Genomic DNA, 16,381 nt, shown 5'->3' on the forward strand with positions numbered 1-16,381 from the left:
ACCATTCCCATTCAAATCAATGAATTATTAGTTCCAGCATTTATCATTAAATTGCTGGCAAACTCCAATTTAGCTTTGGGATGTTTCAACCATGAGGCTCTTAATGTGAGGCAATGGTTCATCTCGATCTCTGCAGCAACCACCGCTGCAATGTTCTACTTAAAGCAATAATGTGACCCGCACAGGCTACAGAAAATGCAGCATGTATTTACTCTTTGTGTAAAATGTAACCGCCCTTACTGCTTTCATAGTAAATACTATGGCATCAGTGTCTACACGTATACCACTTTCATGTAACTGTTGTCTAATTGCTTTTCGTAATCTGTTGTACCTCTATGTGTCAGCTGTTACTTGGCACCAGAAGTTTTCTCTCTGTCACAAAACAGTAACATATCAGGTAACCATTGGGATATAAATAGATGACAATGGTGACAAAAACCTGCCACCTGTCTTTGTCAATCTGTGCTCTGTCTGTGTAAAGAAAGTGACCTAATTGTTAGAGTATTATAAAGAAACTAAAGCATACATAAAGCTAAAAGTTTACATTATTCACAAAATAAGTTTGCTAATAGTCGTAAACAACTTGAGAAGAGGACTATAGCATCACTTACCGTACGCAGGAACTGAATCTCTTCCTCATCTGCACCTTCTGCCATCCTCCCAAGGCATTAAAAGCAAAACCTTAAGAGAAATGGGAAAATGTTTGTCTCTCAGCTCTGCAAATTCCGGTATCTATATACCCACTACATACGGCAGGACAATGTGGGTGACGATTTCTGAAGGGCAATGAGGGTCCTGTGCCCCTCTCTCTGGCTGTGTTACGAGGCAGACAGATTGACTGTTCATTCCTGCTCATTACAACATCTGAAAGAGGTGGAGCAAGCTGACAAAGCTGATGCAGTGCTTTCAATGTTCCTGAGTTATTGTATCTAGACCATTGTATTTCACTATGTTGTTACAATATAAATGATTGCACAAAAGTAAGATATTACATTTAAAAAGAAACCTCTCACAATGCCACAACAATTAAAAAGTTTAATGTGAAAAGAGGCAGTTTTTTCATTGTGTTTCTGTAGTTTAAAACTTTTCTTTGTATGAAATTTATAATTGTGTAGCTCTTTTAACATTTTCTTTGAAATTGAAAATTATTTTATACACAATTTAATCTTTTAAGTCAACAATTTTGTTTCTATACTAAAACAAATAAGACTGCCTATCTGCCTGATAAAAGTACAAATGGGGTACGTTGCTAAGATTTATAAGTGAAGAAAATACATAAATGAAAGCAATAAAAATAAGCTATGTGTAATCTATGTTAAAGTAAAGTTAGAGTTATATTTATTAATTGTTATTGAGATGTACTATTCATACATTTATTTACATTTACTAATTAATAATATATGACATGTTTTCTTTGTACTAAATGCATGCGTTATGTATCATAGACACTCAATGTAATGTAACATTACAAACTATTGCTATTAGCTAATGCTACCTAGCTCTGCATCATGGCTCTGCATAAGGTTATCTTACATCGCTGGATTTATTAGCATACAGCTCAATTGCTGTAGGGTCACCCGGCCTGTCTGAGTGCTTCGCCATACCCCACTCTATCTGTTTTGGGTATGAAACGCGAAAAGGATGAAAGGGAAAAAACGAGAAGAAGAAAAAATACACGAAAAATGTAAAATTTATTCTATTAGCAGCTAGCTTAACACTTTTGACATCGGCCAGTCAACCGTTAAATTAGCTAAGTATGGTGTGACTGAAATGTTTTTAATAAGAATAATGCACTTCTTGGCCAAAAGCTATGATTAATGATATAAACACAACAAGGGTGAAGTGCAACGTGACGCGTGACAGAGTTATTTGATTTCATAAATAGTTTTATAGTTATTACCGTGAATGACCATGTATAAAACGTCCTGTGGGGGGCAGCATAACACGCGATGTCCGATGGTTGTCATCCAATTTCTGTAGAAGAAGAAAACTGTGCGTCGTGTAAACACTTCCCTCCTCATCTCCAAAACACAAAGCAGTGACAGGTAAGAGCTGTAAGCAGTTTTTAACAACTAGTATGAACTTACTCGTATGCATAGTCGCCAGTATTCCGTGCAGAACTGGTATGATTCCGTTGAAAGTTAAAAACAAGAAATCGAAACATTATAACAAGCTGTTTGCTAACTTAAAAGCTAGCTTAGCATGCTAAGCTGCGCTACGGTACAGTACGAGGTGGCTAATGTTTTGACATTGGTGATTACTTGCTAACGCAAATCGTTTGCAGCACTGCCCGACCAGAATCTTCTAAATCTAATAACCCAACAAAAATTCCTAGTTGAATGACCTGAAGCCAGTGCATGAGTTTGCGTCAGCCCGTAGATTAAAGCGAGGCTTTGGGTCATTTTGTAGACATAAGTTATGCAGCTAATGGGTTTTTTTTGTGTGGAAAAGCATAGAGGAGAAGAATGGATGCCCTCACCCACATGCTTACAGACCCCCTTGATCCAAAAGAAGAAAACGATGGCCAAATCACAGAGGAATGCATGCTGGGAAACTGTAGAGTGAATCTTCCTGAGGACCTTCTTGAGGACGTGAGTTGTCTGACGCTCCTAATGATTGCTGCTGTTTGTTTTATTTATTGTTATTATTGTTTGCAGGTTCTTGATACAATGCATGTTTTCACGTTTTCTTTTGTTTTAAACAGCCTGACATTTTCTTCTCTGTGATGAGTGAAAGCACCTGGAGTGAAGTGCTGTCAGATTCCCAGAGGCAGCATCTCCGTCAGTTTTTGCCACAGTTTCCTGACAACAATGTCGTGCAGCAGGACAGTGCCATCAGTGACCTGTTCAACAACAGAGATTTTAACTTTGGAAATCCCCTTCACCTTGCACAAAAACTATTTAGAGGTGCTCCCTCATTATGCACTTACATACCCATTAACACACAACTATTTTAACATACCACTATATAAAGCTGAGTAAGTTTCTGGAGCACTTTTTGATCCTGTCTATCATTATCTCGACCCAGATGGCTACTTCAATCCTGAGGTGGTCAAGTACAGACAATTGTGTGCCAAGTCCCAGAGAAAGCGTCAGTTGCACACCCTTCAGCAGTATTACCACAAGATTTTGAAGCAGATCCTCGTCTCAAGAAAGGTACCTTTGGAAAAGTTTTAAGTGCTAGCCACATTACCTCATGGAGTTAGTCTTAATGTGTATACTTCTCATAGGAGCTGCTGGAGTTCGCTGTTCACAATGGTCTGGACTTTCCACCAAAAAGAAAGTTACCCACCAAGAATCATGCTGAAATGCGAGAGCCAAGGGTGAGAAGAAGATTGAGTCGCATAATAAGGGAGGTCAAAGCTGAGTGTGGAGACAGCAATGCTTCATCTGATGATGACGGTCAGTCTAGTTTTTTTTACTGCCAATAATGTTTTTTTTCTTTCATTTTCAAAGCACTTCTCTAATAAAAAGATGCTGCTGTAGGCATTATTATAAGCAATTCATTGTTATTATTACTATTGCATATGCTTGCAGACATATCATTGTGGAGTCCGGCACCACAGTCACCTTCCTCTCCAACACCCACCGTCTCGCTCAGAGTTCTTCCCAGCCTCTCCACCCAAGACATGAAGACTACTGGTTGGTGATTTCTGTAAAATCCAGATATTGTTTCCCAAATATTTGAGCAGGGTGGATATAATGTTGAAATATTGTATTTCTGTACAGAAAAAATAGAACTAGGGGAGCGGGACTTGAAAGCTATGTTGCACAACCACCGGGAGAAGAGGAAGCGACAGCCAGTAAGTTGTGTCTCAAGAAAAAAAACATGCTTTAGTTGGAATTTGTTTGATATACCACTAATGATTTTAATTATTTACTCAGGACCATCCAGATTTGATTACCTCTGATGTCCACCTTGGTGATATACTTTCAAGAGCAAATGTTGGGCGTAAGGGAACTGTGTGTGAGTAAAAACTTGAAAATAATGATAAAACTTTAAGACTGTGTTTATTTAAGTGACACCCAAGTGATCTGTTTCTTTCCTGTCCCCCCCCAGCACTCTTTGATCTGTGTCTGCCTAAGAAAAAGATAAAAGATGAGAGAAGGAAGAAGAAAATGAGGACAATAAAAGTGGAATCTGAGGATCCCTGTGAAACTCTTGCATCATCAGAAACTCCATCAGCTCCACTTGCGAACATCATCAACTCCCTGCCAGATACACCGTCTACTCCTCTGACCAACATCAAGGAGGAGTGAGTCTGGTTTCAAGAATATTTAGCATGTGTGTATATGGCAGATCTTCATTGACTCTCCTGATAAATAACACAAATGTAAATAACCATCTTTACTGCAGGATTGTGGAGGAGTCTCAGAGCAGTCCGGCAACGGTTGAGGAAATAGCTGTCAGTTTCTTCAGCTTGTTGGAGAGCATCTTAAGAGCAGACATCCTCATCAGCACTTCAATGGTATGCACTCATTACAGAGTCTCATATACTTGAATACTATGAATTTGATCTAATTTCTGACTTCACATTATGATGCCTTCATTCTGATCTCTTAGTTGGAGGATAAAGTTCAGATGTGGCAGTCGTCTCCAGCCAGCTCCCTCAACGTGTGGTTCTCATCTGTCCCCTGTTGGTCGGACTTGGTTCTTCAGGCGCTGCAGTTTCTTGCTGGAGAGACTAAAGGTAAGAACACATGGCCGCTCACACTGTTATTGTTGGATGGTATTTTCCCCCTCAGGTTACTCACATATTTTTCACATTCTGTTTGTTAATCAGATGGTATGATGGCCCTCCCCAGCGGTTTTTCTCCATTTGTGGAGTTTTCTGATGAATCTCAGCAGTGGAGGTGGATTGGTAAGAGGGATCAACTAGTGAATTTCCTCTTTGATGCTGTGCTTCATCATATTCCTTATGGTTAAACTCAATCTCTTATTTTAGGCCCCACTCAGGATACAGAGAAGGATCTCAGTGCACTCTGTCAGCTGTGGCTGGACTCCAAAGATTTAGTTGTCAAGGTAGAACAATTATAATGTAACAAATAAGTGTCGGCACATTTTATAATGCCTTGTTTGTTTGTGTCTAAATTTAAATGTTTTTTTTTTGTCTTCCACAGACAGAAAATGAAGACATGTTAGAAATTACTTCTCCCACACCAAGAGTGTAAGTTTCAGTGATTCATAAAGTATTGCAATAATAGTTAAAAATGTAACTTTTATTTACTTTATTGATTCAAAGTTTAAATATTGTTGTTTTTTGGGATGCTAGTTGGACTAATCATTCCTTTTTTCTACATATATTTTTGCCATTTTAAATTGATTAACTAATAAAAGCATTAGCTTCATTATAAGTAAAGATCAGAATTATATGGAGCCTGACATTTACCTCTAATATCTTTAACCAAGCAGTTCAACTGATTATGTGGTGCGGCCCAGCACTGGAGATGAGAGACAAGTGTTTCAAGTCCAGGTTTGTGATGCAAAATATTCTCATTTCCAACTTATTGTGTCTTTTGTCTGCAGATAAACTCTCTAAGCTGACATTGTGTTTGTTTGTTCATTAGGAGCAGCAGCGATACAACCAGCCGCATAAAGCCTTCACCTTCAGGATGCACGGCTTTGAGTCTGTGGTCGGTCCTGTTAAAGGAGTGTTTGATAAGGAGATGTCTCTCAACAAAGCCAGGGAGCACACGCTGCTCCGCTCAGACCGGCCACCATATGTCACCATTCTCTCTCTGGGTTAGACCTTCTCTTTTAATCTTGTTTTTACTATCAGGTTGTTGGGAGTCAGTGCTTTGAGTGTGTGCTAAGGAAACTGACAGGATTCTGACTTATCTGTATGCAGTGCGGGATGCAGCGGCCAGGTTACCCAACGGAGAAGGAACGAGGGCAGAGATCTGTGAACTGTTGAAAGACTCACAGTTTCTTGCTCCAGATGTCACGAGTGCACAGGTGTGATATGTTTTTCATTTATTCATTGAGCTTACTGTTTAAGAGCCACTTTCCCCTTTTTTAAGCTGTTGTTTCCTGTGAGTAAGTAGCTGTCTTTGTCATGTAGGTGAACACTGTTGTCAGTGGGGCTCTGGATAGACTTCACTATGAGAAAGACCCTTGTGTGAAGTATGACATTGGCCGCAAACTCTGGATTTACCTGCACCGCCGTCGCAGTCAAGAGGAGTTTGGTAAGAAACCATGAAATTGACTTTAGGCTTTGGGGTCAGAAGTCTTAAGATATCTAATCCCTTTGAGTTTTATTACTATTTTTCGAAACCAAAATTCACTTCATTAATCTTCATATGCTTTCACTTTGTCCCATCCAGAGAGGATCCACCAGGCTCAAGCTGCTGCTGCAAAAGCAAGAAAAGCTCTGCAGCAGAAACCTAAACCTGCATCCAAGCCTGTGAGTTCATTCATTTTACTGCACAAACTTCCGTCATTATGGACATTTTTCTTTCCCACTTGCAGTTTTAAATTGTATGTCTGTGTCCGACAACAACATTATATCTGTCGATTATGAATCTCATGCCCTGTTCATGATTTAGAAGGCTGGGAGTAAAGAGGGAGGCAGTAAAACCCCTGGATGTCTGGAGACAGGACAGGATATCAGTACCAATCCTATGTCACCGACCCCTACAACAGCCACTCCAAACACACCTGGTACCCCTAAGTCGCCCTTACCCTGCACAGCCACTACGCCAACAAAGACTGCAGTCCCAGACACTTTCAAAGCCAGCCCAGGGTCAGTGTGACGCAAACTTATTTAGTTTTTATTAATAATAAACAATACATAAAGCCACTTTTCACATGTGTTATTTGTAACAGCCTGTTGTTTCTTTCTTTTGCAGCGTTCTTCTCGTGTCGCCTCCCTCGTTGCCCCAGCTGGGAGCCATCTTACCCAGCAGTCAGGCTGCTCCTCCAGCGTCACAGCCAGTCACGTCCCAGCACACGGCTCGGTTAGTGAGTCACCTGGCCGCAGGATCCCTCCCTCAGGTACGAGTTGTTTCTGCTCAGCCAGGTCTGGTTTCATCAGCGGGAAGTCAGCAGGCCACACTGGTGCATCAGACCCCTCATCAGATCAGGATGCCGGTGTCGGTGGCAGCAAAGGGCATTTCACAGGTAATAACAGCAAGAACTGTGTTTGTTGTGAAGCATTTAGCAAATGCATTATTAATTCTGTCTTTTATTATTGTGTTTATCAACAGGCTGTAGTTTCTTTGCCTCTGAGGACTCAGTCTGCCAGTAGTCCGGTTCAGGCACCGACCACCCTCTCTGTGTCTGCTGTAGCTATGGCCAAACCTCAAACAGGATCACCTGGTAGCCCGGCCAACAACCCTGCTTCCCCCGCTGTGCTGCAAGGAGTCGCCAGCCCCAATATCAAACAGGTGAACCAGTTTGTGTCTGCTTAGGTCCACTACTAGTAGAGCCTTTTCTTAACAGTCTTGATTGTCTTTACCAGGCGACAAAAGTTGCCCTAGCACACTGACGCAGGTTTTTAGACCTGGTCCGGATCAGGACCCAACTGCCATCGTCTCCGGACCCAGACCTATTTACAGTTGCGACAAGCGCATCTATTTTAATCTGCACAGCTTTTTTTGTACATTTTTTTGTAAAATGCATTCATTGTAAATCATCACACGTGACGCAAGGTTAGTAAACAGTGAAGATGTTACGGTGGTTAGGTCTTTATTGTGTCTATTACTCATTCAATCTGTTTATGAAACTTGGCGCCGACAAATTTGGAACGATGTTCGACCACTGCTTGGATGGAGACGGGCAGAATTTGTAGCTGAGATGACGAGGAGCATAGCATCGGCCGGAAAGGGGGCGGAGATTAGCATGTCGACACAGGTTTTGTGTTCCCATCAATGCCGATCGGAGCCCAGGTGATAATTACCTGGGTCTACTGCAGAGGCATTTCACCTGGGTCTGGATGCCAGTTGTAACCTTTCCCATTAAGCAAATAAGCTGGGTGTTAGCAGGCCTTTTGACCAGTGGGAAAGGGGCTTTACAGATACAATCCATATCCTTATCTCTCCTTATGTTATTTGCCAAGTTAATGATCACAAGATTCATCTGTTGGTATCACACATTTCTCTTTGTAAAGGTTTCCATCACTGGTCAGTTGGGAATGAAGACTACAGGAGGAGCAGGAATTCCAATAACAGCCACAAACCTGCGCATCCAGGGTAAAGATGTCCTGCGTCTTCCTCCGTCCTCCATCACCACAGACGCTAAAGGCCAGACGGTGTTGCGGATCACTCCAGACATGATGGCAACTCTTGCCAAATCCCCAGTTGCAACTGTCAAACTCACCCCTGACTTCCTGGGCAGCGCTGCCTCAGGCAGCAAGAGCATATCTGCCACCCTCCATGTGACACCAACCCACCCCTCTGTTTCCTCCGCATCCAGTGTTACATCCTGCGCAGGGGAAGTACAGACTTCTAAAGCAGGCCCTGTTACCTCCACCTTGTTGAAGGCAGCAGGAGACACAGCCATACGTCTGATGCCCACACTGGCGGTCTCTGTGGCCGATCAAAAAACCAGGACCTTCTCCACCGTGAGCTCCCCTGACAAGAGCGGCGCCACCATTCGGATAATGCCCGGGCTCGGTGTTATTCCACAGAAACAGGGTCAGACTATTACCATGACAACCACAACTGGCGGTAAACCACTGACAGCGTCTACGGTCGCTAGTGTAGTGACCATGGCTGCCAGTGTTGTTGCTGGTGCTAAGGGGATCACAGTGGCTCCTGGGGTGTCGGGCTCACCTCTGACACTGGGAACAGCGACAGCCACCGTGCGGCAGGTTCCTGCTACAGTAGTGACCACACAAACAGTAAGACAGTTATTCAGGCTTTGTTATTATTTTAAGGAAATGAGAGTGTTTTTCTGTGCCACTATTTCCATTGCATTGAGGTATGTCGTTTAATATGGTGAGCGCTAAAGCACAACAAATTTAATAATATTTTAAACGTAATATGTTTATGGCGCTCCATTAGAAAAGGAGTGTCGCTCAGAATGTCAGCTTTAGTCGTTTGGGTCAAACCATTTTCACACATGTTAGAAGTGGCATGACCTCTAGGGGGCACTGTTGGGCTGTTAAACTCTGTCTGCCAGCAGTTTTGTAACACTGCACACGCCCCTTAGATTACAGATGATTTCATTTCCAGTGTACAAACAAAATATATTCTTATTACAATAATGGGTCTCAGAACACTTTTCTTTTTGATATCACTTATGACATGATATTAAGTGTTTTTCTGTTCTGCACTTTCAACCAATGATCTTTTAGTTTACTTTTACTTACTGAGGCTCTGAGATATCAAGCAGTAGAAAGTAAAAAGAAACAGCCCTCGCAGAAAAGGGACCACCTTATATATTATATATATATATATTATTATATTTAAATTTGTCATATGTGGATGTGATCTAAGGTAACATACCAGATAGACGGAGCGGAGCATAGATCTGTGTTTTTTCCTACATAAAAAGGGAAAATTAAATTTGCCATTTAGCCACTTAAATGGTTGGTTAGATGCTAGTCACGTGTGAACTACAAATTGTCTATAACCGAGTTTAGGTATGCAAGCTTTTACGTTTAGTTTGAAACTATATCCTGCTGTGCCTCTTATTTTTAGCTTTTTCATCTCTTTCTCCAAATATTGTAATTTAATCTTCTTCCGCCAAATCAAGAAAAAAGTATTAAGACTGTCAAAGTTACGTTTTAGTCTCCTGCAGGACTTAAATGACGGCTCTTCTGCACTTCTTATTTTCTGCACACCGCGTCTTCTAAAAGTCACATGGCTCATTAATGATCCTGTTTTGTTTTTTGTTTTTTTCCCGAACACTAAAGGGAAAGTTACCTGCACGGATAACTGTGCCCCTCTCTGTCCTCAACCAACCACTGAAGAGCAAGAGTGTTGTGACCACACCTATTGTGAAAGGAAGTCTGAACACAAAGTAAGTCTCTCCTTTTCTGCTGAGGACCTTTTTCAGACATGATAAACCTAAAATATGACATTTGAAGAAACAGAGATTTCTGCATGTAAAAGCTTTGAGGCACAACCTCTACTTGGCCTCCCTGTCAGATATCAGTCATACCCTGCAGTGGCAGTTTTATACATTTGAGAGCCTCTTAATTATTTTTTCTTATTGATTTATTTTCCCTAACAGCTGTAAAAGAGGGCTGCTAGACTGATTTGCTTTCTTCCCTTTCCTCTCAGTATCAGCAGTCTGGGCAGGAACATCATCCTGACCACCATGCCTGCTGGCACCAAGCTGATCGCAGGGAACAAACCGCTCAGCTTTGTCACCGCGCAGCAGTTCCAGCAGCTTCAGCAGCAAGGGCAGGCCACACAGGTCAGATCATGTTTCACTTGTTATGATTTCGGATGACTTCTAAGTTGACTTTGAATTTGTATTTTTACATAAGTTGAGATTAAATTAATTAAGGTGAATACTTTTGCTGATACAGCATGACTGCTTTATCATCGACTTAAAGAAACCGTAATCTTAAGACTTTTTGCCGTTGTCCTTTTAGGTCCGCATTCAGACAGTTCCAGCGCAGCAGCTGCAGCAGCACATGGCAACAGGCTCCCCAAAATCAGTTTCCACAGTTGTAGTGACAACAGCACCATCGCCCAAATGTGCCCCCGATCCCCCTCCTGCACCCCAACAGTGATGCTGTCCAATCGTAGGTCCCGTGTACAATATACGCGGCTGCACTTGGTTGTTGGAGTCCTTTTAGTTCTCAAGCTCCTCCAGGATTATTTAACTTCTTTCTACTCTCGAAAGTCAAGTTATTGTTATTAAAGCATGTCACATGCCTTATTTATGTTCAAGTTAACATGTTCTCTGTCCTGTCTCATCAAAATTAAATCTCCTAATTTTATTCTGCTTGGTTTTATTGTCCAAAGAAATGTTCAACATTTCACTATTGACAACTACAAACATATCCAGGTAGGCTGCAGTCTTTAGATATTCAAATTATATTACAGTTCAATATAATGGCTGGCAGAAGGATGCTCTCTGTCACTCCTTTAACACTCTGTTTGGTATAATACAACACGAGCAAATGTTCCATGAGAAGACTTGTTTTATTTGGATGTTGTGACTTGTTGATTTTTGCTGTAATACATTATTTGTTCTCCTACTGGGCATGTTATTTAATTTGCTAGCAGACCATGTAATCGAGCGTTGGGTTTCAGGTTAGAATTTGTGTACTTTGTTGTGCTCATGAAATACTCTCACAGACCAAAATAACTGATATACAGACATATTTTACAGAGATTTGTGTTTTTGTTTATTACTATTTACAAAAAAAACAAAAGCATATTGTGCAAAACAACAGACTTGCTCTTAGACACAGAGAACCAACGTAGAAAATAAAATCTAATTTAAGTTAAATTTCAAACAACTATAAACATGCATTCACTCTTCATCCGACTCGTCGAGTAAAGCCTTCTGGGAGCTCGTTGTGGAGGAAGTATTTCGCATTCCAATCTCTATGTCCCGCCCTCTTTGTGAAAATCGCTTCACTGTGCTGTTGAAACAGAAAGAAAAATAGAGTTTAGGAAACATAAACAACATAAAGATCACACATCAACACAAGAACTCTCCATGTTTGTTTTTGCAGGGAAAGCCAAGTTTCCAAAATGTCCTTTAGGAGCCCCAAACTGAGTCCTCAGTTAATGACCACTGCTGGTGCTGCACAGCAAATCCAGCATAGAAAGTCATGTGATACACATCTCTCCTGACTTGTAATGCACCACTTAAAAAAAGGTTTCTAAAAAGACTAATACATGTAGGAGTCTAGTTAACATTTAAAAACATATTCATCCTGATTATTGGTATAAAGTGAGTCTTGGTAAAAAAGTATGATTGACTATAAAAGGACTGTAAATTGAAAATAGTGTTTCGGAGATTAGAATCACAAACCCCTGCTTGTTAATGCTCCAGATGTTTATGACTAAAAGGTATTAACACTGTTCTGATGAAATTTTTGATTCTTTTTTTTTTTTTTTACAGATAATTTGGCATTTATTTTTTTATTGATAGGACGTTGGATAGTGTGGGAAACAGGGGAAGAGAGGCAGGGAGCTAAGGGTGGGAGTCGAACCCGGGGCTGCCGCATTGGCCTCTGTACGTGGGTGGCCGATTTAATCGCTGAGCTAAAACAGCCACCCTTGATCAATTTACTTACTAAATGTTTTGGGCAGTAGATACTGTAGGTTAATTTATATATCAAGGCACCAAGAAGGAGGATTATATAGCACATATTAAGTAAGCACAATCCCATTTTTCTTTTGAGTAAAGCATGCGCAGCAGTTCCTGAGCTCTCCCTGTTTGTGAATTAAAGCACTTAAGCTCCTTATTATAAAGGCAACAACAGCCCGTCCCTCCTTTTTCTTTTTCTGATTAATTGTCCGTGCACTGCCACAAGACAGACACGCTCAATGTATTCCAGCATTCAAGTTGTGGTTGTCTTTGAAACTTCCTTGGAAGTTTCAAGTTTCCCTGACGTTTGTACAGGTGATGGATGGGATACTTACAACCAAACCACAGAGGAGGTGCAGGTGACTAAAAGCAGAGCCACAGCTAAGTGCCAGCAGAAGCACATCGTGACGAACATGATGTTGCCGTGCTGTTCCAGGTCCCACGTTGGTCCACTCAAAGGGTAAAGTACAAATCCAATCTGAAAGGACAAAAAGTGTTATGGATGAGCCAGATGCATATGATGCAACATATTGTCTTAATGTCTCATTCTGTGAGTATCTTTACATTTACGTTTGAAAAAGCACACAGGTCTGAGGTCAGGGTGATAGACGATGTATCGATATTTTTGCTCATTACCTGGTAGAACCACGAGCCCTGCAGCATAAACATGCATGCCCCGAGCAGCTCCAAAATAATGTTGTCCCTTATGAACACCTCCAACATGGTGCTGGCCGATCCACCGAACACAGCCACCAGCAGCAGGGTGTGGATGTGAGCGTCCAGAGGGGGCCGACTGTGCACGTGGTAATAGAACAGAAACCCTGGAGGATGCAAGAAAGTCAAACACAAAACGGTGAGGGGCATATATTTGGGACTTCAGTGCATGACTTTAACCAACATTTTATGCCTTACCTTCAACAAACAGAGCCACAGACAGAGCAAGACGATCAACACCAGCTGGCACCACTTTGGATGCAGTGCTGGCCACCAGAGCGATCCCAGAGATCCCAAAGAACAGGTACATGGTGCCGTGCTGCCAGTTCATCAGCTTGACCCATGAGTGGTTCTCGGTGTTGTAGAGGTGAGCATGTGGCCCGTCCACCACAAACTGTTCAACCATGATACCTAGGACAGGAAAACATCAGACAAATGAGTCGAACTTACAACAAGTGAATTTAAATGTGCAGATGCATTGTGTTGAAAACTAACCAACAAATGATGCAAAGATCTGAAACCCTCCCTCGACGTAGTCCATCCTTCTGAAGAAAGGCGGCATAATCTGTCGTCCTTTAGGCTGATTTGTCCTCCAGTAGTGTTTGAGGATGAATTTAACTGTGAGCCAAAAGCCAAGGAACAGGAAAAAGGAGCCAGGGATGGCATGTCCTCCGAAGTTGGCCATGCTGAGGCCTGAAAACAGAAGAAATATACCTTTAATTACCTTTAGGAACATTCAGTACTTTAGAGGGAAACACAATCTTTATTACTCTGGCTTCATGCTTCCTTTTTACAATGAGAGGACTCAATACAGAGGTTAAAGTACAAGCTTGTTGTGTTTGTAAATGAAAGGATTACACGCCATAAAGTGACCGTTAAAGGGAGAGGAACTAAAGGAGCCGCTGACAGGGGGGCTCCCACAATCAGACATAATGAAAACATCACTTTAGAAATGAGTGTTAGCTTAACTTTATTTTAGAGGTTTTGTCTCATATTAGTGAGTTTAATGAACAAATAAATGACATGTTGACTACATGGCACTACATTCTGTATTTGATCTTTTCAGGGCTGCAGGTTTGTAGAGTAGAGAAGGCCTACTGATCCAGACCAGAGCTGCTCATTTGTCTTGCAAAGATAAAATTCAAATCAAACTGGTTTGATGGTGAAGGAACATGTTGGTCAACTGAGTTCTAAAGGAATTTCTAACTCTAAATTCTAGTTCAGTTCGAGCTACATTAATCGCACTCCCAAAAGTGAAACTGCATCAACCTTTTAATGTGAATTAAACAAAAACATTCTTGTAGCGAGGCCAATTGGGGCTTTCAATTATCATAGAGAAGCAGCTTTGTTATTGTTAATTCCTGTGGGCGACTCGTGTTTTACCATCAACATGCTCAGTCAGACAAGTTTTTCTTGACTAGCCCTGTTTGGCTTGATGTGACTTCACTGACGGACTCCACACATGTCCTCCTCTCACTCTTGCACAGTATCACACATTCACAATTTAACCAGGAGGCACTTAAAGCTTTTAAGCAGAACCTATTTTATTAATTAGATTGATTGTAACTTTGACTACTAATTTCTACATATTTCTGCTCACTAACGGAGAAGCAGATACTAACCGTGACAGTGAGCTGTTCCTTTAACAGTAATGTGAGATGAGAATAAAATACGTACATACCTTTTTATATGCAGCTAAATTCCAAAGGCTCAAGGAAATCAGTCTGTCTAGCTGTCAGAGAGAGAGTGAGCTTGACTGTGTAAACCGTGCACACCTGCTCTCTCCACCTCTGACTTGTTTGACATCATTACAAAGCTCCGCCCATCATTTACTTGTGTGACTAAGGGAAATCCTTCAGGGAAAAGGCTGCCACATTCAGGCAGAAAAACAATACCCGACTTAAGATCAGGCTGTTCTTTCTTGTATTCATTAAAAAACACATATAAATGTAGACTTTTTTTCATGCTGGAATAATTAGATGTAGGGCAAATATTTGTGAAGCAAAGCAAACTGGGTGAGCCAATCCATTCACCGTAGATCCTTAAAATGACATGGTTTAGTGAAAACTTGGCTGAGTTAATGTATAAGCTCAGACACAAACTGTGTGCACAAGGAGCAGCATCCCTGTTGGCATGTTTCAATGAACTCTGAACTCATTTTCAACACATCTTTATTGCCGTCATTGTCAAGTTCAAAAGATGATAATCCACAGGAAAAGTAAGTCACCAAAGAGCTGCTTTTGTTACAAAACTGAATGTTGTACAAAAGGTTTTCAAATTGTTTTTGTCATTTAAGCAGATATTTAATTCACACATTGAAACTGGTAGAAGTGTTAATGCACTTTGTCATGTAAATTTGGCAGTTAAAGTATTTCACAGAAGAGTTTCTTCTCTCTAAACGGGTTCTCAGAGGAAGGTACAGGTGTCACCAGTGGGTCCTCTTTGGCGTGAGTTTCACAGTAGGCCATGAGATCAGCTGCTGCTTTGGATACCTGTGAAAAAAGGATGCAAGAGTGTGAGTATGTTTCTTTCAAAGAGCAGAGAGCAAGAGAATAAAAAACACTTTATCTGATTGTGTTTTTCCAAAGAACCAAAAGTGTAAACTGATATCAGATAAAGATAAGAAGCCAACCCGGAAGTGTTACACAATAATGTGAACTATTTTCTGTTATTATAGATGATAGATTATTTTAAATGTACACTAAATAAAATCTCGTATTCACAAATACTCCATAATAAAACACGAGACATGAAATTAAACCTTTCCATTATGTGCCAACTCACCATCATCCTCTCGATGTTGACCTCCAGTTTCAGCTGTTCTACCGTCTTTCTTGCATCTGCAATCTTGGCCATGTTGTTTGACATCCTTCACCTTTCCTACTAAAGCCAGCCAACCTGCAGGAAACCATCAAAAGTTAAGTTTGTGTTATCAGTGATAAAGAACTTCACATAGCCGTAAGTACATAACAATTTATTGCTTGTGCCTGTGCCATGGTTAGAGTCTGTTTCAATTTGCTCGTTAATTCTGCTCCCTGGGTCTCAGCTGCAAGTGGCACAGGGAGGGTCTCAGAGGAGGAGGGCAGGGGAGGGGAGGCAGAGCGGCGTCCCCAGGGGAGGGCATCCGCTCGCTGAGAATGTAAGTACACCTAACATTAACATTTACCTGTTGCTTTTCCACGTTACATTCGCCATACACTGCAGATGTGGAGGGTTGCTACTAATGCTGTAAAACCAGCTGCTATTATGTTTCAGCTGCATAGACTGAGGCAGAAGATCAATCTGGATGAACCTCTGATAAAGCACTGAGTGACGAATATTTACAAATATTTCAGTCAGTGTGAAATTAATCAATTCTTTTAATACAAATAATTTCCACATGCAGACATCATTCGTACTTTAAATTCATAAATTCATAGTTAAAGATGCTTCTGATTTCAGCACACAT

The 16,381-nt window shown here is 41.1% G+C and overlaps 4 protein-coding genes across 5 annotated transcripts in view; 1 reads left to right on the forward strand and 3 right to left on the reverse strand.

Annotated features, from left to right (window-relative positions):
• Window positions 1-656, reverse strand: part of LOC138597199 (ryanodine receptor 1-like) — a 46,025-nt gene extending 45,369 nt beyond the window's left edge. The window contains 1 exon segment of the mRNA XM_069668770.1: window positions 612-656. Within this exon segment, the coding sequence (XP_069524871.1) occupies window positions 612-656 (45 nt within the window).
• A 1,331-nt stretch (window positions 657-1,987) lies between these two features.
• nfrkb (nuclear factor related to kappaB binding protein) lies at window positions 1,988-10,876 on the forward strand. 2 transcript variants are annotated; one of them, XM_069676568.1, is made up of 26 exons: window positions 1,988-2,045; window positions 2,452-2,591; window positions 2,705-2,906; window positions 3,028-3,155; window positions 3,230-3,401; window positions 3,537-3,641; window positions 3,729-3,802; window positions 3,885-3,966; window positions 4,060-4,255; window positions 4,357-4,468; window positions 4,564-4,690; window positions 4,784-4,861; window positions 4,946-5,022; window positions 5,121-5,167; window positions 5,413-5,473; window positions 5,568-5,742; window positions 5,849-5,955; window positions 6,062-6,185; window positions 6,324-6,403; window positions 6,546-6,742; window positions 6,849-7,119; window positions 7,206-7,385; window positions 8,108-8,839; window positions 9,857-9,963; window positions 10,227-10,362; window positions 10,544-10,876. In XM_069676568.1, exons 2-26 carry the CDS (start codon window positions 2,466-2,468, stop codon window positions 10,682-10,684), a joined length of 3,837 nt encoding a protein of 1,278 aa, XP_069532669.1. In that variant the 5' UTR covers window positions 1,988-2,045; window positions 2,452-2,465; the 3' UTR covers window positions 10,685-10,876. The 2 variants fall into 2 exon arrangements, with proteins under 2 accessions (XP_069532669.1, XP_069532678.1); XM_069676577.1 differs by having other exon boundaries at window positions 6,549-6,742.
• A 215-nt stretch (window positions 10,877-11,091) lies between these two features.
• tmem45b (transmembrane protein 45B) lies at window positions 11,092-14,699 on the reverse strand. The gene is made up of 6 exons (XM_069676588.1): window positions 14,615-14,699; window positions 13,429-13,626; window positions 13,132-13,344; window positions 12,856-13,040; window positions 12,555-12,697; window positions 11,092-11,545 (listed from the first exon to the last, which is right to left on the reverse strand). The coding sequence occupies exons 2-6, from the start codon at window positions 13,616-13,618 to the stop codon at window positions 11,434-11,436; spliced, it is 843 nt and encodes a 280-aa protein (XP_069532689.1). The 5' UTR covers window positions 13,619-13,626; window positions 14,615-14,699; the 3' UTR covers window positions 11,092-11,433.
• A 452-nt stretch (window positions 14,700-15,151) lies between these two features.
• Window positions 15,152-15,801, reverse strand: gng8 (guanine nucleotide binding protein (G protein), gamma 8). The gene is made up of 2 exons (XM_069668236.1): window positions 15,718-15,801; window positions 15,152-15,425 (listed from the first exon to the last, which is right to left on the reverse strand). Exons 1-2 carry the CDS (start codon window positions 15,799-15,801, stop codon window positions 15,297-15,299), a joined length of 213 nt encoding a protein of 70 aa, XP_069524337.1. The 3' UTR covers window positions 15,152-15,296.
• Window positions 15,802-16,381: the final 580 nt, after the last annotated feature.

The sequence above is a fragment of the Semicossyphus pulcher genome, unplaced genomic scaffold (assembly GCF_022749685.1).
Source record: "Semicossyphus pulcher isolate SPU_LCO1_2020_fin unplaced genomic scaffold, fSemPul1.0.p SCAF_10, whole genome shotgun sequence".
NCBI classification, from domain to species: Eukaryota; Metazoa; Chordata; class Actinopteri; order Labriformes; family Labridae; genus Semicossyphus; species Semicossyphus pulcher.